Here is a 21,742-nt window from a genome sequence, read left to right on the forward strand (position 1 = left end):
GCGTTATCGGTCAGAAACTAGGAAAATGCAATGCGGTGAGTACGATAATTTGGCAATGTTGGTCACGTGTACTCCACCTCACTCTTCTTATATCCACTTCCACAGCTCGCCAGGACACACAAAGACATAAGGACACTACGAAACAAGTGAAGAGAGTAGAGAAAAGACTGAATTTGTGGTTTTACCGTGTAGCAGCGACGGGCCAAATTTGTGGCTTTACCGTGTAGCAGCGACGGGCCAAATTTGTGGCTTTACCGTGTAGCAGCGACGGGCCAAATTTGTGGCTTTACCGTGTAGCAGCGACGGGCCAAATTTGTGGCTTTACCATGTAGCAGCGACGGCCAAATTTGTGGCTTTACCGTGTAGCAGCGACGGGCCAAATTTGTGGCTTTACCGTGTAGCAGCGACGGGCCAAATTTGTGGCTTTACCGTGTAGCAGCGACGGGCCAAATTTGTGGCTTTACCGTGTAGCAGCGACGGGCCAAATTTGTGGCTTTACCGTGTAGCAGCGACGGGCATAATTTGTGGCTTTACCGTGTAGCAGCGACGGGCCAAATTTGTGGCTTTACCGTGTAGCAGCGACGGGCCAAATTTGTGGCTTTACCGTGTACCAGCGACGGGCCAAATTTGTGGCTTTACCGTGTACCAGCGACGGGCCAAATTTGTGGCTTTACCGTGTAGCAGTGACGGGCCAAATTTGTGGCTTTACCATGTAGCAGCGACGGGCCAAATTTGTGGCTTTACCGTGTAGCAGCGACGGGCCAAATTTGTGCCATGATATAAACCCCAAAAAATAGATGATACATAAACTGATCACAAATGCGTTGATATATATTATGAGATGATTTGCGTGTGATGATATTTTCTCAATTTTCTCGCTTAGAGGGACCATTAAGAAACATGATCCCCGCAGCTACCGGGTTAAAAATCCCGCCATTATGAGTGCCCTTTCCTACCCCCAGCGTGCACTACCACTACGAGGTGTGCGGCCAAGGGTGGGTACTGTGCCCCGAATTGTCCAGAGGGGCGAAGTGTGGAAGGCTCCTGTGACGGCTCCCAGTGCCATTGTTGCCTCCCGGAAGGTGAGTGATCATTGCTATGCCTCAGGGGCGTGTTAAAGAAGGGAGAGTAGGTAAGAAAGAGAGGAAAAGAGAGAGAGAGAGAGAGAGAGAGAGAGAGAGAGAGAGAGAGAGAGAGAGAGAGAGAGAGAGAGAGAGAGAGAGAGAAGGAAAGACTTGTACGTAGTGGGAGTACAGGTTCGTTGACTGTTCTCATGTAATGTAAGAGAGATAAATAGACAGATAAATAGAAAGATAGAGATAGATAGATAGAGAGAGAGAGAGAACGAGAGAAAAGAAAGAAAGAAAAAGAAGAAGACAGAAGGAAAAATACACAAAAAACAGACAAAAGGAAAAGAGAAAGAGAAAGAAGGAGAGGAAAGGAAATCGAGAGAGAGAGAGAGAGAGAGAGAGAGAGAGAGAGAGAGAGAGAGAGAGAGAGAGAGAGAGAGAGAGAGAGAGAGAGAGAGAGAGAGAGAGAGAGAGAGAGAGAAATGAAGACAAAGAGAAAAAGAGAAAAACAGAGACAAGAGGAAAAAGAGAAAGAGAAAGAAAGAGAGGAAAAAAATTGATAGAGAGAGAAAAAAAAAAGAGAGAAAAAAGAAAGAAAGAGAGAAAGTAAGATAAAAAGAAAAAAAAGAGAAAACCAGACACAAAATGAAAAAGAGAAAGAGAAAGAAAGAGAGGAAAAGAAATAGAGAGAGAGAGAAATAAATAGATAGACAGATAGATAGTTTTCATATGGCTCACCGAATATCACTTCTTTCATCATCCTATCCCAGCCGAGTGTAAGGCGCTGCAAAGCTGTACCTCCCTGGGCGGGTTCTGCTCCCACGTCTGCCCCAAAGACAAGACCCTGGCCGGCGAGTGTTCGGGGAAAGGCTGCCGCTGCTGTGAAGTTACGCGTGAGTGACCTACAGAACCACACACACTCACACACTCACACACACACACACACACACACACACACACACACACACACAAACACACAGGAGCAGTAAGTAGCGGGCTTTTTTTAATATTTTTCTTTACGCCCTTGAACTGTCTCCTTCGCTATAAACACACACACACACACACACACACACACACATACACAAACACACAGGATCAGTAAGTAGCGGGCTTTTTTTTATATATTTTTCTTTACGCCCTTGAACTGTCTCCTTAGCTGTAAACACACACACACACACACACACACACACAGCTCATGGGCAAAACACACACAAAAAAAGAGGAACAAAAAGTGACCTGCAGCCCTACACACACACACACACACACACACACACACACACACACACACACACACACACACAGCTCACGGGCAAAACACAAAAAGAGGAACAAAAAGACCAGCTAGATACTACAAACTTGGGGAGCTTACGAACTTGGGGAGCTTATACAAACTTGGGGAGATTATACAAACTTGGGGAGATTATACAAACTTGGGGAGCTTACGAACTTGGGGAGCTTATACAAACTTGGGGAGCTTATACAAACTTGGGGAGCTTATACAAACTTGGGGAGCTTATACAAACTTGGGGAGCTTATACAAACTTGGGGAGCTTATACAAACTTGGGGAGCTTACGAACTTGGGGAGCTTATACAAACTTGGGGAGATTATACAAACTTGGGGAGCTTATACAAACTTGGGGAGCTTATACAAACTTGGGGAGATTACAAACTTGGGGAGCTTATACAAACTTGGGGAGCTTATACAAACTTGGGGAGATTATACAAACTTGGGGAGCTTATACAAATTTGGTGAGCTTATACAAACTTGGGGAGATTACAAACTTGGGGAGCTTACAAACTTGGGGAGCTTATACAAACTTGGGGAGATTATACAAACTTGGAGAGCTTACGAACTTGGGGAGCTTATACAAACTTGGGGAGCTTATACAAACTTGGGGAGATTACAGACAAAAGGCGGCAAACTTAGTGATTCATGTTCTTTTCTCCACTTGGCAGATTGTGAGTCCAATCTGCGATGTCTCAAGCTGGGCGGACACTGTAGCGACGAGTGTAAGGCGGACCAGAAAGTCGACGGGATATGTTCAGGGACTGAGTGCGCCTGTTGCTTCACGCCGCGTAAGTACCCAGCGCTGCCCTCCACAGTGCCCCAACCAAGACCTTAGTGGTGCATAGGTCCCCAGTCGCCTAATTCCGGTGTACTAACTTAACTCCATTTTCCGTAACAAGCTCCCATTTCGACTGTTTCTGCTCTTCCGACCAGACAAGTGCAAACTGTTAAGATTCACCAGAGCTCACAACCCCATCCATCACACTTACACTCTCCATAATTCAGATCTAGAATCAGTCCACGCACACAAGTATCTTGGTGTCCACCTCTCCACTAACCTAAAGTTCAACACTCACATAGACCACACCAGTGACACAGCCAACCGAACTCTGGGGCTTCTGAGGAGGAATTTACATAACTGCACACCTGACATTAAACACATCGCTTATGACACACTTGTGAGACCAACACTGGAATACTGCTCCCCGGTGTGGGATCCTTACACACACAGAAACATTGACAGGTTAGAACAAATCAACACCAAGGCGGCAAGGTTCATTACAAACAGTTACACTCCAACGCCTGGAATCACAACACGGATCAAACAACAGGTAAACATGGACCCTCTTCACATACGCAGACAAGCACACAGACTTACACTTATGTACAAGATCACAAACACTCACATTAATATTGACCCTCAAACATACCTACACAACGCAAACAGTCAACATACTCGTAACACACACATCCATATATACCAAACATATCACACTAACACTGACGCACACGAGCACTCATACTTTCCACGCACCATACGTGACTGGAACAGCCTCCCTCAACAGATTTTAGACTGCGGTACAATAGACTCATTCAAAAAACAAATACACACTCACTTGTCACCACAACACACCAACACTAACAATTACACTTGATTCACTTCCCTCCCCTGCACACCCGGTTCCCCCGTCCCCCCCAACAGCCAACACAAATATGCCTGTTATACACCTGATAGCTGCCCTGCGCATTATTGATCCAGATCCAGAAGACTAGCCGGGTCTGTACAGGTGCTTTTTGGGGGTAATTTCCAGGTTTGAGATGTAGATGTCGTGTAAAACTGTCACCAACATCATAAAACATTCCAGTGCGATCATTTCCCAAGGCCACAGAGAAGATTAAGTGTTTGTATTGGGGATTTCATGGATGTTTGTCAAGTTCAAGACGTAAAGATTGTGTAAAACTGTCACCAGCATCACAAAACAGGCCGTGGAAATCTCAGCAACCTTACACGAGAGGCTTGTCACATTGGAGTACAGAGGAGGTGGTATGTTTGAGAATTTGGTAGAAAATGTGGCTCCTCCTCCTCCTCCTTCTCCTCCTCCTCCTCCTCCTCTTCCTTCCTCAAAATCTACATTACCAACACATAAATAGCCATCTTTCTTTCTGCTCATCTATACCTTCTCTTTCTCTTCCTCCTCCTCCTCCTCCTCCTCCTCCTTCTCCTTCCTCTACATTACCAATACACAACTAGCTAGCAATTCTTCCCTTCTGCTCATCATTATCATTTCTCTTCCTCCTCCTCCTCCTCCTCCTCCTCCTTCTCCTTCTTCCCTTCTGCTCATCATTATCATTTCTCTTCCTCCTCCTCCTCCTCCTCCTCCTCCTTCTCCTTCCTCTACATTACCAATACACAACTAGCTAGCAATTCTTCCCTTCTGCTCATCATTATCATTTCTTTTCCTCCTCTTCCTCCTCCTCCTCCTCCTCTTCCTCCTGTACCACCTCCCTTCCCAACATCACCCCACTCCTCGTCCAGCGATATCATATACTCCCAGCTTTTCCCTATACCTCACAGCAGAACCTTCACCTTACAGTTTGCAAGTCGAAGCCCTCCTGCACCGAGAAGGGAGGATACTGCGCTCAGGACTGCCACGGGGGGACGGCCTTGACGGGGCTTTGCGAGGGGGAATACTGTCTATGCTGTCTACCGCCTCGTAAGTGACAGGGGGTTGGGGGTTGACCCGGGCTCCAGTGGGTCGGGGTTTTTACAACAACAACAAAGGAGACAGCTCAAGGGCACAAAAAAAGGAAACAATAATAAGAAAAAGCCCGCTACTCCCTGCTCCCAAAACAAAAATCAAAACAGGTGGCCGAAGGAGGGGTAAAGATGTTTCCACCTCTCATGTTAACTATCTTCAAAGGCCTTATAGATCAGTCTTGTCCTTGTGTGTGGGTGTTTCTTTAGGTTCACGGTACAGAAGAAGGGTCAGACTACCACCAGGGTCATAAAAGTACCTCTGGAAATGCCCACAACTCCTCTGAAAGTCTTGTCAAATATGTGTTTCTTTAGGTTCACGGTACAGAAGAAGGGTTACTCTACCACCAGGGTCATAAAAGTACCTCTGGAAATGCCCACAACTCCTCTGAAAGCCTTGTCAAATATGTGTTTCTTTAGGTTCACGGTACAGAAGAAGGGTCACTCTACCACCAGGGTCATAAAAGTACCTCTGGAAATGCCCACAACTCCTCTGAAAGCCTTGTCAAATATGTGTTTCTTTAGGTTCACGGTACAGAAGAAGGGTCAGACTATCACCAGGGTCATAAAAGTACCTCTGGAAATGCCCACGACTCCTATGAAAGCCTTGTCAAATGTGAATGTGTAATTGCTCTCTCTCTCTCTCTCTCTCTCTCTCTCTCTCTCTCTCTCTCTCTCTCTCTCTCTCTCTCTCTCTCTCTCTCTCTCTCTCTCTCTCTCTCTCTCTCTCTCTCTCTCTCTCTCTCTCTCTCTCTCTCTCTCTCTCTCTCTCTCTCTCTCTCTCTCTCTCTCTCTCTCTCTCTCTCTCTCTCTCTCTCTCTCTCTCTCTCTCTCTCTCTCTCTCTCTCTCTCTCTCTCTCTCTCTCTCTCTCTCTCTCTCTCTCTCTCTCTCTCTCTCTCTCTCTCTCTCTCTCTCTCTCTCTCTCTCTCTGTCTCTCTCTCTCTCTCTCTCTCTCTCTCTCTCTCTCTCTCTCTCTCTCTCTCTCTCTCTCTCTCTCTCTCTCTCTTCCTTTCTCACCTCTCTTCCATCCTCCTTTCCCTTCCTCTTCCTTCTCTTCCCTTTCCTTCCCTTCCCTTCCTCTCCCTTCTCTTCCCTTTCCCTTCCTTTCCCTTCCTTTCCCTTCCTATACTCATTATTGCTACCCTTTGAGAATAAAAATGGCCCCTTCCCTGCACAACACCAGCGTAACCAGACTGTCCTTCCCATAAACTATTTTCCTGTCTCTTAACCATAACGAACGCAAAAAGACATCGGTAAATTAACCATCTCAACGATACCTGTTATGTCAATGTTCTTCTTCCACCCTCGTTGCAATCCCAATGGTCTCCTGTTTTTCTCCTGTTATCTCCTGTTCTTTGTTCTTTTTCATCCCATTTGTGTTTCCTACTGGCTTCTGTTATGTTATTGTTCTTCATCCTCTTCCTCCACCCCCAGCTAATCTTTCCTCTTTTCCTGTTATCCTATAATGTTCTCACTGTTCTCCGTTCTTTTCCACCCTATCTGTGTTTCCTTCTTGCTTGTTATACTGTTATGTCACTGTTCATTGTCTTCCCCCAGCGGAGTGCAAGGCGGCCTCCCGGTGTACTGCGCTGGGTGGTCACTGTACACCGTCTTGCCCCGAGGAGCAGCACCTGGTGGGGCAGTGTGACGGCGCAGGCTGCAAGTGTTGCCTGACCCCGCGTGAGTGTTCTTGGCGCGCTGGGAATAGGTTGGCGGCTCTGTAAGCTGTGGGGTGGCGAGAGTTTTAGTGTGTGCGATATTTCGGTAACAATTATGAGTATGGGAGGGAAAAGAGAGAGGAAGGGAAGGGAAGGGAAAGGGGAGAGAAGGGAAGGGAAAGGAAAGGAAAGGGAAGAGAAGGAGAGGAAGGGAAGGAAAAGGAAAGGAAAGGGAAGAGAAGGAGAGGAAGGGAAGGGAAAGGAAAGGAAATGGAAGAGAAGGAGAGAAAAGGAAGGGAAAGGAAGGGAAGAGAAGGAGAGGAAGGGAAGGGAAGAGAAGGGAAGGGAAAGGAAAGGAAAGAGAAGAGAAGGAGAGGAAGGGAAGGGAAAGGGAAGAGAAGAGAAGGGAGAGGAAGGGAAGGAAAGAGAAGGGAGAGGAAGGGAAGGAAAGAGAAGGGAGAGGAAGGGAAGGGAGGGGAAGGGAAAGGGAAGGGAAGGGAAGGAGGAGGAAGGAAAGGGAAGGGAAAGAAAGAAAGAGGGTCACAGGACTACCCCCAAGAAAACGCCCTAAACTCCTACGAAAGCCTTGTCAAACATTAGGGCGCTGTAAGACTAACCCTACAGTACTATATGCAAGCTTCCCTTCTCCCCCTTTCAGAGTGCAGGCCGTCGAATCGCTGTGCTGATGCAGGCGGTGTCTGTAACAAGGGGTGTAAGGATGGCCAGGGCGTAGAAGGCTTATGCGAAGGCCCGGGCTGTCTCTGTTGTATTTCACCCGGTAAGGTCTGGTAACACTGTACTCTTCCACCTCTCCCCCACCTCCCCCACCACCACCATCACCCCTCAAAGTGTAAAGACGTATCATAGGGCCAGTTTCACAGTCCCCCATGATTGGTTAGTAAGCTCCCAAACCAATACCAGAGCCTTCGAAATTTCCTTGTATAGTGTCTGGTGTTTATATTGAAGTTCGCAAATTTGATGAAACTATACAGGAAAAGTCTTGTGTATTTAGTGTGGCATCGAAGACCTTACCGTTTTGGATTGTATGGGATTCTGTAGTTTGGTTCGGGCTGTTACGAAGGCACTGTGTTGGACTGTGGAATCGGCTCTTTGTGTGCGGAAATTTAATGTAATGTAATGTTATGTTATGTAAAGGGAAAATACAGCTTGGTTGGGGTCTGGTCAACAAAGGTGCCTTCATGCTTTTGAGACCATATATGTTAAGTGTTGTGTTTGTGTGTATCTCAGTAAATGTATCAAATCAACTCTTCCATCGCCACCACTGATCTCACCACTAACATCCCACTTCTTTCTAATTTTTTTTTTCTCTCTCTCTCTCTCTCTCTCTCTCTCTCTCTCTCTCTCTCTCTCTCTCTCTCTCTCTCTCTCTCTCTCTCTCTCTCTCTCTCTCTCTCTCTCTCTCTCTCTCTCTCTCTCTCTCTCTCTCTCTCTCTCTCTCTTCTCCTCTTTGTTTCTCTGTTTTTCTTTTCTTTATTCTGCTTTGTCTCTCTTTCTTTCGTTCTTCTTTTCTCTTTTTCTTTCTTTATTTCTGTTTTTCTCATTCTCATCTCTCTCTCTCTCTCTCTCTCTCTCTCTCTCTCTCTCTCTCTCTCTCTCTCTCTCTCTCTCTCTCTCTCTCTCTCTCTCTCTCTCTCTCTCTCTCTCTCTCTCTCTTTTCTCTTCTTTATTCTGCTTTTTCTCATTTCTCTCTTTCTTTTCTCATTTTTTCTTTTTTTCCTTCTTTATTTCTGATTTTCTCTTCCTCTTTTTTTCCTCTTTCTCTCTTTCTCTTTTCCTCCTCTTTCTTTTTCCTTTTCTCTTTTTATTTCCATTTTTTCTCCTTTCCTTCTTTTTCTCTTTTTTCCTTTTCTTCTTCTTTCTCATTTTCTCTTTTCTCTTTTAACCTTCCCTCTTTTTCTCCTCTTGTTCTTTATCTCCTGAAACACCACCACCAATATTCATATCATTAACATATTTATCTTCCTCATCCTTCTAACATCCCCTCCTGCGGCCTCTTCCTCCTCTACTACTACTACTACTACTACTACTACTACTACTACTACTGCTACTACCACTACTACTCATCTCTCCTTTCCCTCCTTCAGTCTGCAAACCTAAGGCAGCGTGCACAGAGAAGGGCGGCTACTGTACCAAGAAGTGTCCCAGCGAACAGAAAGTTGAAGGCCTGTGTGAGGGGTCTGGCTGTACTTGCTGCTTCGTGCCCGGTAAGTCTTGGTAGCGAAGTCTGGGTAGCGATGTCTTGGTAGCGAAGTCTGGGTAGCGAAGTCTGGGTAGCGAAGTCTGGGTAGCGAAGTCTGGGTAGCGAAGTCTTGGTAGCGAAGTCTGGGTAGCGAAGTCTGGGTAGCGAAGTCTTGGTAGCGAAGTCTGGGTAGCGAAGTCTTGATAGCGTCTCCGCCAGTTCTTCTCCCCCGCACAGTTGCTACGAATATACGGGGGCCTTGTCCGCCCTCGTATGGAGTATGCATCTCACGTATTGGGGGGGGAGGGGGGGGGGGCTCCACTCACACAGCTCTCTTGGACAGGGCGGCTCATAACACTACCCTTGGAAATACTAACACAACAACCTCCACCAAAGCCTTGTCAAACTATCACCAGGCTCATAACACTACCCATGGAAATACTAACACAACAACCTCCACCAAAGCCTTGTCAAACTATCACCAGGCTCATAACACTACCCATGGAAATACTAACACAACAACCTCCACCAAAGCCTTGTCAGACCATCACCAGGCTCATAACACTACCCATGGAAATACTAACACAACAACCTCCACCAAAGCCTTGTCAGACCATCACCAGGCTCATAACACTACCCATGGAAATACTAACACAACAACCTCCACCAAAGCTTTGTAAGACTATCACCAGGCTCATAACACTACCCATGGCAGTACTAACACAACAACCTCCACCAAAGCCTTGTCAAACTATCACCAGGCTCATAACACTACCCATGGAAATACTAACACAACAACCTCCATCAAAGCCTTGTCAAACTATCACCAGGCTCATAACACTACCCATGGAAATATTAACATAACAACCTCCACCAAAGCCTTGTCAAACTATCACCAGGCTCATAACACTACCCATGGAAATACTAACACAAGAACCTCCACCAAAGCCTTGTCAAACTATCACCAGGCTCATAACACTACCCATGGAAATACTAACACAACAACCTCCACCAAAGCCTTGTCAAACTATCACCAGGCTCATAACACTACCCACGGAAATACTAACACAGCAACCTCCACCAAAGCCTTGTCAAACTATCACCAGGCTCATAACACTACCCATGGAAATACTAACACAACAACCTCCACCAAAGCCTTGTCAAACTATCACCAGGCTCATAACACTACCCACGGAAATACTAACACAACAACCTCTATGAAACCCTAATCAGATGTGAGTATGTGAGCTACCACTATTCTACAACTACTAACACTACCACAACTACTGCTACGACTAATACTATGACCTCTGCTGTATCTAAATCCCAGAATGCCCGACGGTGCCCCAGTGTAAGGATGCGGGCGGGTTCTGCACTCCTGACTGCTCCGAGGGTCAAGTTGTGAACGGTCTCTGTGGTCAAGGGAACTGCCAATGTTGCCTGCCAAAGCGTAAGTCCATACCAGAAGCGTTAATATATGATACACCCATCCCTTTCCCGTCTCGCAGAGGAGGAGGAGGAGGAGGAGAGAGAAAGGAAAAGGAAGAAAATTGGAAAACGAGAAAATGTGTGTGTGTGTCTGTGTGTGTGTGTGTGTGTGTGTGTGTGTGTGTGTGTGTGCTTACTCTCATCTCACCTACCCAGCTGCCTGCGCGCCCAAGACCAGCTGCACGGACAAGGGTGGTCAGTGCACTCAGAATTGTACCACCGGAAGAGCCATGGCCGGCCTGTGTCAAGGAGAGAACTGTAACTGCTGCTTTCAACTTCGTATGTATCGAGACTTTATTCTAATTTCCTTGTGTTGTTTTGTCCTGTTAATACTTCACTACGACCTCGATTTCTCTAATACTTATCTACTTTCGACTATGCTTTGTTGTGTCAAGGTGAGGACTGTTAACATCTACTTCCAACTCATTATGTATCGAGACTTTGTTACTAGATTTCTCTGTGTTGTTTTATCCTGTTAACACTTCACTATGACCTCGATTTCTCTAATACTTATCTACTTTCGACTATGCTTTGTTTTGTCAAGGTGAGAACTGTTAACATCTACTTCCAACTCATTATGTATCGAGACTTTGTTACTGGATTTCTCTGTGTTGTTTTGTCCTGTTAACATTTCACTATGACCTCGATTTCTCTAATACTTATCTACTTTCGACTATGCTTTGTTTTGTTAAGGTGAGGACTGTTAACTTCTACTTCCAACTTCGTATGTATCGAGACTTTATTTTGATTTCCTTGTGTTGTTTTGTCCTGTTAACACTTCACTACGACTTCGATTTCCCTAATACTTATCTACTTTGACTATGCTTTGTTGTGTCAAGGTGAGGACTGTTAACATCTACTTCCAACTCTTTATGTATCGAGACTTCATTCTAATTTCCTCTGTGTTGTTTTGTCCTGTTAACATTTCACTACGACTTCGATTTCCCTAATACTTATCTACTTTCGACTATGCTTTGTTTTGTCAAGGTGAGGACTGTTAACTTCTACTTCCAGCTCCTTATGTATCGAGACTTTATTCTGATTTCCTTGTGTTGTTTTGTCCTGTTAACACTTCACTACGACTTCGATTTCTCTAATACTTATCTACTTTCGACTATGCTTTGTTGTGTCAAGGTGAGGACTGTTAACATCTACTTCCAACTCCTTATGTATCGAGACTTTATTCTGATTTCCTTGTGTTGTTTTGTCCTGTTAACATTTCACTACGACTTCGATTTCCCTAATACTTATCTACTTTCGACTATGCTTTGTTTTGTCAAGGTTAACATCTGCTTCCAACTCCTTATGTATCGAGACTTTGTTACTGGATTTCTCTGTGTTGTTTTCCTCCTCCTTCTCCCAGTCCATTCTTCCCTGCTCTCTTCTTCTCTTTCTTCTCCTTCTTCTTCCTTCTTCTCTTCGTGTTTTGCTGGTTACACTTCGCTACGATATCTCTCTACTTCCCTGCTATCGTTTTCTGCTTGGTTCTATTCTTTGTCACACTTAACTTCTGCTTTTCGATCTGCTGTTTTCCTTTTTATATTTCGCTTCTATCTCCCTCTCTCTTTTTTTCCACCTTTTCACAATACATTACTTCTTTTTCCTTGTGTTTTCCTTCGCTAATTTCACCACTAACCTCTAATGTTTTCCTCGTTATATTTCGCTTCTATCTCCCTCTCTCTTGTTTTCCACCTTTTCACAATACATTACTTCTTTTTCCTTGTGTTTTCCTTCGCTAACTTCACCACTAACCTCTTTTCCTACCTTTTCACAATACATCACTGCTTTTTTCAAGTGTTTTCCTTCGCTAACTTCAACACTAACTTCTTTTCCACCTTTTCACAATACATTACTTCTTTTTCCTTGTGTTTTCCTTCGCTAACTTCACCACTAACCTCTTTTTCCTCCTTTTCACAATACATTACTTCTTTTTCCTTGTGTTTTCCTTCGCTAACTTCAACACTAACCTCTAATGTTTTCCTCGTTATATTTCGCTTCTATCTCCCTCTCTCTTGTTTTCCAACTTTTCACAATACATTACTTTTTTTCCTTGTGTTTTCCTTCGCTAACTTCAACACTAACTTCTTTTCCATCTTTTCACAATACATCACTGCTTTTTCCAAGTGTTTTTCTTCGCTAACATCAACACTAACTTCTTTTCCAACTTTTCACAATACATCACTGCTTTTTCCAAGTGTTTTTCTTCGCTAACATCAACACTAACTTCTTTTCCATCTTTTCACAATATATTTCTTCTTTTTCCTTGTGTTTTCCTTCACTAACTTCAACACTAACCTCTTTTTCCTCCTTTTCACAATACACTACTTCTTTTTCCTTGTGTTTTCCTTCGCTAACTTCACCACTAACCTCTTTTTCCTCCTTTTCACAATACATTACTTCTTTTTCCTTGTGTTTTCCTTCGCTAACTTCACCACTAACCTCTTTTTCCTCCTTTTCACAATACATTAGTTCTTTTTCCTTGTGTTTTCCTTCGCTAACTTCACCACTAACCTCTTTTTCCTCCTTTTCACAATACATTACTTTTTTTTCCTTGTGTTTTCCTTCACTAACTCCACCACTAACCTCTAATGCATTCCTCGGCCACATTATCAGCGCCTTAAAACTACAAGATCATGCCTTAAAACTATCTTGCCCCCATTCCTTTAACTCTTTATAGCTGGGGGGTTTTCACATTTGTTAACTTATTTATGCCCTTGAAATGACCCCTCTACTGTAAAAAAAAAAAAAATCGCCCTGGGCCCAACAGAATCCTCATCTCTCGTATTTTTTTTAGAGTGTAGCCGCGACACCCGATGCTCTGAGGTTGGAGGCTACTGCTCGCGACACTGTGCTGCTGGAAAGGCCGTAGCGAAGTTATGTGAAGGGGATGGCTGCCTCTGCTGTGTGGCTGCCTGTAAGTCCCCTCTGTTCCTTCTCATCACAGCATAAATACTAAAAACACACGCAACACACACTACACTATGCTATGCTATGCTGCTTAGTCTTAACCTCAGATTGTCGTACTCAGAGCCGCGTATAAACGGTTTGTGACCCATAAGTATTGCCAAGAAGCACTCAGAATTAACCATTTAAACGATAACTATATATGAAGGCAGTTATGTGGGTGATGGAAGCGTTTTTGGGGTCGTGTGTGGCCCATAAGTATTGCCAAGAAGCACTTAGAATTAACCATTTAAACGATAACTATATATGAAGGCAGTTATTTGGGTGATGGAAGCGTTTTTGGGGTCGGAATTTGGCCACCATAAGAAGCCGAGTACGATAATCTAGCACCATTTGTCTTACGTGTACAAAGGTTGGTATTGTCAAATGCTCCCACCCCTCGATCACACCAACTAATTCCAAAGGCCAACAATGAGGTTAATCGAGTTTTTATGAGTGTTCTTTTAAGTTCACGGTACAGAAGAAGGCTCAGACTACCACCAGGATCATAAAAGTACCCCTGGAAATGCCCTAAGCTCCCACGAAAGACTAGTCAATTACGTGTTCTTGGGCGCAGAAATGTTTTAACCCGGTAGCTGCGGGGATCATGTTTCTTAAAGGTCCCTCTAAGCACGAAAAATGAGAAAAAATCATCACCCACACAAACCATTTCATAATATATATCAACGCATTTGTGATCAGTTTATGCATCATCTATTTTGGGGTTTTTATATCATGGCAAAAATGTGGCCCGTCGCTGGTACACGGTAAAGCCACAAATTTGGCCCGTCGCTGCTACCGGGTTAAAATATGGCCCCCTAACAGTCTCGTATCGTTTCAGCCAAGTGCCCCGCCAGTCCAGCCTGTAATGAGGTGGGCGGCTGCTGTACCGAGACCTGTCCTGATGGTAAACACATTGCCGGCCTTTGCGAGGGTCCAACAGGCTGTACATGCTGTTTCTCCCCGGGTAAGAGTCAGCGAGGGTCGGCAGCTAAGTCTATATATACCAAGCCAAGTCACTCTGCTTCAAAAAATGTGACCGGTACGCGCAGGAGACGGTTTTGGGGCGGAGCAGCGGGATGACGTCACTTGGAGCCAAAAAAAAATACCCGCCAGTTCAGGGGTGACTAAAGTTGGGGCCGTGTGTGCACTCTGGATGTGCATTCTCGCCTACTTTCACAGCGCGTTCAGGCAAGCCACTGACGAAAAAATATGTCTCTTTATTGTGCTATTGCGTGATTGTAATTCCAATGACTACAAACGGCGGTGTGGGGTGTGAGGGAGGGCATGTTGAAGTGATTGATTTAAATTAGTCCGCCTTTCCTCGTTTTCTCTAAATCCCTGTTTCTACATTCTCTAGTTTGGCTCCAAGCAGTGTCACGCATAAACCACGCCTCGGCCGTGTCTCCTCCCACAAACCTGCGTGTGACGTGACTTGGTGTATATAGACTAAGGTCGGCAGGAGGCAGTGCTATCACCTCGGATTTCCGTTTGATGTCTGCTTAGTCTAACACCCCTTCCTTCCCTCCTCTCCCCACCCCTTCCTTCCCTCCTCTCCCCACCCCTTCCTTCCCTCCTCTCCCCACCCCTCCCTTCCTTTCCCTCCCCATTCTTTCCTTCCCCTCCCCATCCCTTCTTTCCCCTCCCCATCCCTTCCTATCCCTCCCCATTCTTTCCTTCCCCTTCCCATCCCTTCCTTTCCCTTCCCATTCCTTCCTTCCCCTCCCCATTCCTTCCTTCCCGTCCCCATCCCTTCCTTCACCTCCCCTTCCCTTCCTCTCCCTCCCCATCCCTTCCTTGCCCATCCCATCCCTTCTTTCCCCTCCCCATCCCTTCCTAGCCCTCCCCATTCTTTCCTTCCCCTCTCCATCCCTTCCTATCCCTCCCCATTCTTTCCTTCCTCCCTATCCTTCCTTGCCCTCCCCATTCGTTCCTTCCCCTCCCCATCCCTTCCTTCACCTCCCCATCCCTTCCTATCCCTCCCCATCCCTACCTCTCCCTCCCCATCCCTTCCTTCCCGTTCCCATCCCTTCCTTTCCCTCCCCATCCCTTCCATCCCCTCCCCCTCCCTTCCTTTCCCTCCCCATCCCTTCTTCCCGATCCCATCCCTTCCCCTTCCTGTCCCGTTCATATTCAGACTTCATGATGCGTTTTAAAGCAGTAGAGAGGTTGACGCAGGGCACGATACACCTTATTAAGTGGTAAAAAGCTTCCCCTAGGCTTGAGACACCTATTGAAGCAGTCCCAAAAGCTATAACCAGGTTCGAGACACGCCCTCATCAAACCCTTTCCCCGCAGAGTGCTCGCCCGCCCAGCCCTGCACCAAGGCGGGAGGATTTTGCACCAAGAAGTGTTCCTATGGCGAGGTGCTGCCCGGCCTGTGTAATGGTGACGGCTGCCTCTGCTGCTCTCTGGCGCCTCCACGTGAGTACAGAAGACTTGACACCCACGCACTTAGGTCCGTGTTTTCAGAGGCCGAAGAGGAGATGAAACATTTGAGCGTATTGGGTCGTATTTTAAAACATTTCGTCGCCCAAGTTCACATATTTAACATGGCTTTCGTAGGAGCTGTAGGGCTTTCCAGGGGCAGTTTTGTGACCCTGGTGGTAGTTTGACCCTTCTTCTGTGCCATGAACCTTAAAAAACACTCATGAAAACCAGATTGATCCCCTCTTTGACCTTTAGAAATAGTTGATGTGAGAAGCGATGGTGTCTTAAAATACGGCCCTAACCCATCTGATTTGGAACGCCTCCCAGACTCACGCAACAAGGGGATCACCTCTTTGGCTGATTGGTTATGAGGAGAGGCTTTCCCATCTCACCGGTCGCGAGTTCGATCCCCAGCGCTGGTCTTTATCGATTTCTCCTGTGTTTCGTGACGCGTAGAGGTCGTGTGTATGTTTGGTATAGTGGAAATTCAATGGCATCCCCCCCCCCTCCCATCCTTCCTCTCCCCACCCCATCTTTCCCCTCCCCATTCCTTCCTTTTTCCCCCCTTCCCATCCTTACTCTCCCCACCCCATCTTTCCCCTCCCCATTCCTACCTTCCCTTCCCCATCGCATGCCATTCGTCCCCTTCCAATTCTATACCTTTCCTATCTCATTCTTACCCTTCCCTTCTGGGGGCTTCGTGGTGCAGTGGTTAGCACACTCGGCTCACAATCGAGGGAGCCCGGGTGGAGTTGAAAAATTTGGGCGGCTTTTCCGATACCCTACGCCCCTGTCCACCCAGCAGTGAATGGGTACCAGATATTAATCGGGGGTTGTGTCCCATCTCCTGTGATCTGTTCCCTTCTCCTATAATTCCATCCCCTTCTGTCTCTCTCCGGCATATGACCACAGATGTTGCGCCGAGTAAACCAAACTTTCCAACTTTCCCTTCCCTTCCATTCTCCTCCTCCCCCCTTCCTCCCTTCGCCTCCCCATCCCGTTCTTCGTGAGCTTATCAGACATTTGATCCTCGTGTTCCCAGCTACGTGCTCGCCCAGTAAAAGGTGTACGGCGGAGGGCGGGCATTGCGCTGAGGTCTGCACGGCGGGGGAGGTGGATAACCCGGTACTGTGTGACGGAGAGTACTGCCGGTGCTGTCTTCCCGTCTCCGGCTATGGTCTTTGGTGAGTATACCGCAACACACACACACACACACACTCACACACACACACACACACACACACACACACACACACTGTACATTGGAAGATAGAGCATAAAGAAAACATCAGTGGAAAAGGATCTTGAAATAAATGAGTCGGATAATTTTTGTCGCCAGAGAGACGCGTAAAGAGAATATTGAGTTTTTTTGTTTTTTTTCCTTGTTTTTCGTTTTGCTTCTCTTCTTTTGATATTTTTTCTTTGTTTTGTTTTTCTTATTGTTTGTTTTCCCTCTTGTTTCTTTTTTTTTATTGCCTTGAGCTGTTTCCTTTGTCCTAAAAACTCACCCCTTCCTTCCCCATCCCATCCCATCCTTCCCCTTCCCATCCCATCCTTCCCCTTCCCATCCCATCCTTCCCCTTCCCATCTCATCCCATCCTTCCCCTTCCCATCCCACCCTTCCCCTTCCCATCCCCATTCTTCCCCTTCCCATCCCACCCTTCCCCTTCCCATCCCATCCCATCCTTCCCCTTCCCATCCCATCCTTCCCCTTCCCATCCCATCCTTCCCCTTCCCATCCCATCCTTCCCCTTCCCATTCCTTCCTTCCCATCCCCATTCTTCCCCTCCCCATCCCACCCTTCCCCTCCCCATTCCTTCCTTCCCATCCCCATTCTTCCTCTCCCCGTCCCATGCCATCCTCACCCTCTCCATTATTCTTTAAGTATTTTCATGAACGTATTTCTTTTCCTCGTTCTTCCGCAGATTGAGTGGCAGGAGACCGGTGGATGGGAAGGGATTGAAGGGATTGGCGCCCCCCCTCTCCCCCCCCCCACACACACCAGCACCACCCACCCACCTCTTAGATAACCGTCACCGTGGACCTATGATCGTTGTGGCCTCCTGGTGTTCACTGCAATCCCGTTTTCTTGAGTTTGTTTCCAGCACGACCTGCACATCACTGAAGCGTGTGTGTGTGTGTGTGTGTGTGTGGTAGAAATCTGTATCGCGTACAAAGAACAATATTATATTAACCCGTCCGCTGCGATTGGCACGGATTTCGCCTTCACTGGTAGCCTGGTAACATATGCTCCCAGGTCCTTCTCTGCCTCTGTGGTGGATAGTGGAGTGTTTCCCATGTGGTATTGGTGTGCTGGATATCCCTTCACTGGTAGCCTGGTAACATACACTCCCAGGTCTTTCTCTGCCTCTGTGGTGGATAGTGGAGTGTTTCCCATGTGGTATTGGTGTGCTGGATATCCCTTCACTGGTAGCCTGGTAACATATGCTCCCATGTCTTTCTGTGCCTCTGTGGTCCAAATTCCTAATGCAAGAGTTAACCAGCATCTTCATTCTTTCATCCCTTCCACTGATAAATTCTGGAACAGCCTTCCTTCGTCTGTATTTCCTCCTGCCTACGACTTTAAGTTTTTCAAGAGGAGAGTATCGAGACAACTCTCCTCCTGAAATCGACCTCTTTTGGCCTCTCGTTCTGTTTTCTTTAGTCGGAGCAGCGCCTGACGGACCTTTTTTTGTTGTTTTTTGCCCTTGAGCTGCATGCCTCCCTTGCCTTATAAATCATCCCCCTTCTTCCATACATATAATAATGGGGTTCATCTCTACAATGTCAATAGATAGCACTGAACCACGGGAGTCTGGCAGTGTGTAGGGATGAAGAGGTACGCGTATACAACATGACGCCTGATTGTATAAACGTCATGTTGGTCTTCATCAACTCTACTGTGGCTGACTCGTCCTCCGTGGCGCGTGTTTCAAGGCGTGGTGAGCTGGGAAGAGGAGAGGGAAGGAAGGAAGAAGGGAGGGAAGGAAGGAAGGGAAAGAAAAGGAGAAAGGAAGAAGGGAGGAAAGAGGAGGAAAAGAAGAAATAGTTTTGGAGAAAGGAGGGAAGAAGAGAGAAAGGAGGAAGGGGAAGGAAGGAAGGGAAAGAAAAGGAGAAAGGAAGAAGGGAGGAAAGAGGAGGAAAAGAAGAAATAGTTTTGGAGACAGGAGGGAAGAAGGGAGGGAAAGGAGGAAGGGGAAGGAAGGAAGGGAAAGAAGAGGAGAAAGGAAGAAGGGAGGAAAGGAAGAGAAAAATAAGAAATAGTTTTGGAGGAAGGAGGGAAGAAGAGAGAGAAAGGAGGAAGGGGAAGGAAGGAAGGGAAAGAAGAGGAGAAAGGAAGAAGGGAGGAAAGGAAGAGAAAAATAAGAAATAGTTTTGGAGGAAGGAGGGAAGAAGGGAGGGAAAGGAGGAAGGGGAAGGAAGGAAGGGAAAGAAGAGGAGAAAGGAAGAAGGGAGGAAAGGAAGAGAAAAATAAGAAATAGTTTTGAAGGAAGGAGGAAAGGAGGAACTAAAGGAGGGAGGGAAAGAGGAGAAAGAGAAGAGAAGGGAGGGAAAGGAAGAAAGGAGGAAAGGAAGAGAAAAATAAGAAATAGTTTTGAAGGAAGGAGGGAACGGAAGAAAAGGGAGAGGAAAGGAATCTAAAGAGTACAAGGAATATGACAAGAAAGGAAGGAAGGGGAGGGAAAAAGAGGAAGAGGAAGAGGAAGAGGGAAAAAAAAGGATAGGAAAAAAATATCGAGAGTAGAAGAAATATAACTAACGGATAATGTATGAAGGAGAGGAAACAGGTGAAGGAAGGAGGAAGGAGGAAGGGAGGAGAAAAAGAGGAGAGGAAACGAAGGAGAGACGGCTGGTGTTATTTTCCCAACATATCTGACACCCGAGTTTGTGATTGCGGTAACCACTCTCACGGCACGCCTGCCAACACTATAATCGCTATGCCACTGTGTATCTACCATGTATTAAACTTGTATCCTCTCTATCAAAGTCTTTCATCCCCTTACCCGTGAGAATTAGTCTGAAGGAGAACGAGGAGGATCGGAAAGGGAGATTAGAAGGAGAAGGAGGAGGAGGAAGTAACAGAGAGGAGGAAGAAGAGGAGGAGGAGAAGGTGATAAAATTATGAGTATGTAGATAGAGGAGGAGGAAGAGAGAAGAAGAGAGGATAAGAGGAGGAGGAGGAGGAAGAAGATGAGTAGTAGTAGGAGGAGGAGGAGAAATGATGGGTATGTAGATAGAGGAGGTGGAAGAGAGAAGAAGAGAGGATAAGAGGAGGAGGAGGAGGAGGAGGAAGAAGATGAGTAGGAGGAGGAGGAGGAGAAATGATGGGTATGTAGATAGAGGAGGTGGAAGAGAGAAGAAGAAGAGAGGATAAGAGGAGGAGGAGGAGGAAGTACGAGAGGAAGAAGAGGAGTAGGAGGAGGAGGAGGAGGAGAAATGATGGGTATGTAGATAGAGGAGGTGGAAGAGAGAAGAAGAGAGGATAAGAGGAGGAGGAGGAGGGGAAGTACGAGAGGAACAAAGAGGAGGATGAAGAGGAGTACAAGGAGGAGGAGGAGGAGGAAGAGAGGATAAGAGGAGGAGGAGGAGGAACAGAGGAACGGAGAGGAAGAAGATGAGAAGGAGGAGGAGGAGGAGGAGGTGAAGAAATGATCGGTATGTAGATAGAGGAGAAGGAAGAGAGAAGAAGAGAGGAGGAGGAGGAGAGGAAGTGACATTTATGTAGTCAGAGAAGGTTTAAATATCTGAGTTCGAGACGCGAATCACATGAATGAAGCTCCGACACAATGTAAACACTCCGAGGTCGGTACTGCCAGACGCCTCCGACACTCTCATCAACTATCCCAAAGGCCAAAAATGAGACGACTTGAGTTCTAATGCATGTGTTTTTTAGGCTCACGGAACAGAGGATATGTCAGACTACCACCAGGGTCACAAAACTACCCCTGGATATGCCCAAAACCCCTACGAAACCCCTGTCAGATATGTGTTTCTTAGGTTCACGGTACAGAGGAAGGGTCAGACTACCACCAGGGTCACAAAACTACCCCTGGATATGCCCAAAACCCCTACGAATGCCCTGTCAAATGTGTGTTTCTTAGGTTCACGGTACAGAGGATATGTCAGACTACCACCAGGGTCACAAAACTACCCCTGGATATGCCCAAAACCCCTACGAAACCCCTGTCAGATATGTGTTTCTTAGGTTCACGGTACAGAGGATATGTCAGACTACCACCAGGGTCACAAAACTACCTCTGGATATGCCCAAAACCCCTACGAAAGCCCTGTCAAATATGTGTTTCTTAGGTTCACGGTACAGAGGATATGTCAGACTACCACCAGGGTCACAAAACTACCCCTGGATATGCCCAAAACCCCTACGAAAGCCCTGTCAAATATGTGTTTCTTAGGTTCACGGTACAGAGGATATGTCAGACTACCACCAGGGTCACAAAACTACCCCTGGATATGCCCAAAACCCCTACGAAAGCCCTGTCAAATGTGTGTTTCTTAGGTTCACGGTACAGAGGATATGTCAGACTACCACCAGGGTCACAAAACTACCCCTGGATATGCCCAAAACCTCTACGAATGCCCTGTCAAATGTGTGTTTCTTAGGTTCACGGTACAGAGGAAGGGTCAGACTACCACCAGGGTCACAAAACTACCCCTGGATATGCCCAAAACCCCTACGAAAGCCCTGTCAGATGTGTGTTTCTTAGGTTCACGGTACAGAAGAAGGGTCAGACCACCACCAGGGTCACAAAACTACCCCTGGATATGCCCAAAACCCCTACGAAAGCCCTGTCAAATATGTGTTTCTTAGGTTCACGGTACAGAAGAAGGGTCAGACTACCACCAGGGTCACAAAACTACCCCTGGATATCACCGATGTCAGAATGTC

The 21,742-nt window shown here is 46.4% G+C and overlaps 1 protein-coding gene and 1 long non-coding RNA gene across 2 annotated transcripts in view; one reads left to right on the top strand and one right to left on the bottom strand.

Annotated features, from left to right (window-relative positions):
• The window catches only part of LOC126992372 (cell death abnormality protein 1-like), a 51,463-nt gene extending 31,649 nt beyond the window's left edge, over nt 1–19,814 (top strand). The window contains exons 23-36 of the mRNA XM_050851086.1: nt 963–1,082; nt 1,841–1,963; nt 3,028–3,147; nt 4,954–5,073; nt 6,673–6,795; nt 7,432–7,551; nt 8,879–8,998; nt 10,304–10,423; nt 10,618–10,740; nt 13,256–13,375; nt 14,246–14,371; nt 15,703–15,828; nt 16,877–17,018; nt 17,760–19,814. Of these exons, the coding sequence (XP_050707043.1) occupies nt 963–1,082; nt 1,841–1,963; nt 3,028–3,147; nt 4,954–5,073; nt 6,673–6,795; nt 7,432–7,551; nt 8,879–8,998; nt 10,304–10,423; nt 10,618–10,740; nt 13,256–13,375; nt 14,246–14,371; nt 15,703–15,828; nt 16,877–17,018; nt 17,760 (1,604 nt within the window). The 3' untranslated portion in view covers nt 17,761–19,814. The remainder of the gene's footprint in view (nt 1–962; nt 1,083–1,840; nt 1,964–3,027; nt 3,148–4,953; nt 5,074–6,672; nt 6,796–7,431; nt 7,552–8,878; nt 8,999–10,303; nt 10,424–10,617; nt 10,741–13,255; nt 13,376–14,245; nt 14,372–15,702; nt 15,829–16,876; nt 17,019–17,759) is intronic.
• On the bottom strand, nt 9,032–10,241 carry LOC126992385 (uncharacterized). Its single transcript, XR_007746512.1, has 4 exons — nt 10,049–10,241; nt 9,911–9,979; nt 9,704–9,772; nt 9,032–9,496 (listed from the first exon to the last, which is right to left on the bottom strand). It is a non-coding gene; the product is annotated as an uncharacterized LOC126992385 (long non-coding RNA).
• Nucleotides 19,815–21,742: the final 1,928 nt, after the last annotated feature.

Source organism: Eriocheir sinensis, unplaced genomic scaffold, assembly GCF_024679095.1.
Source record: "Eriocheir sinensis breed Jianghai 21 unplaced genomic scaffold, ASM2467909v1 Scaffold453, whole genome shotgun sequence".
NCBI classification, from domain to species: domain Eukaryota; kingdom Metazoa; phylum Arthropoda; class Malacostraca; order Decapoda; family Varunidae; genus Eriocheir; species Eriocheir sinensis.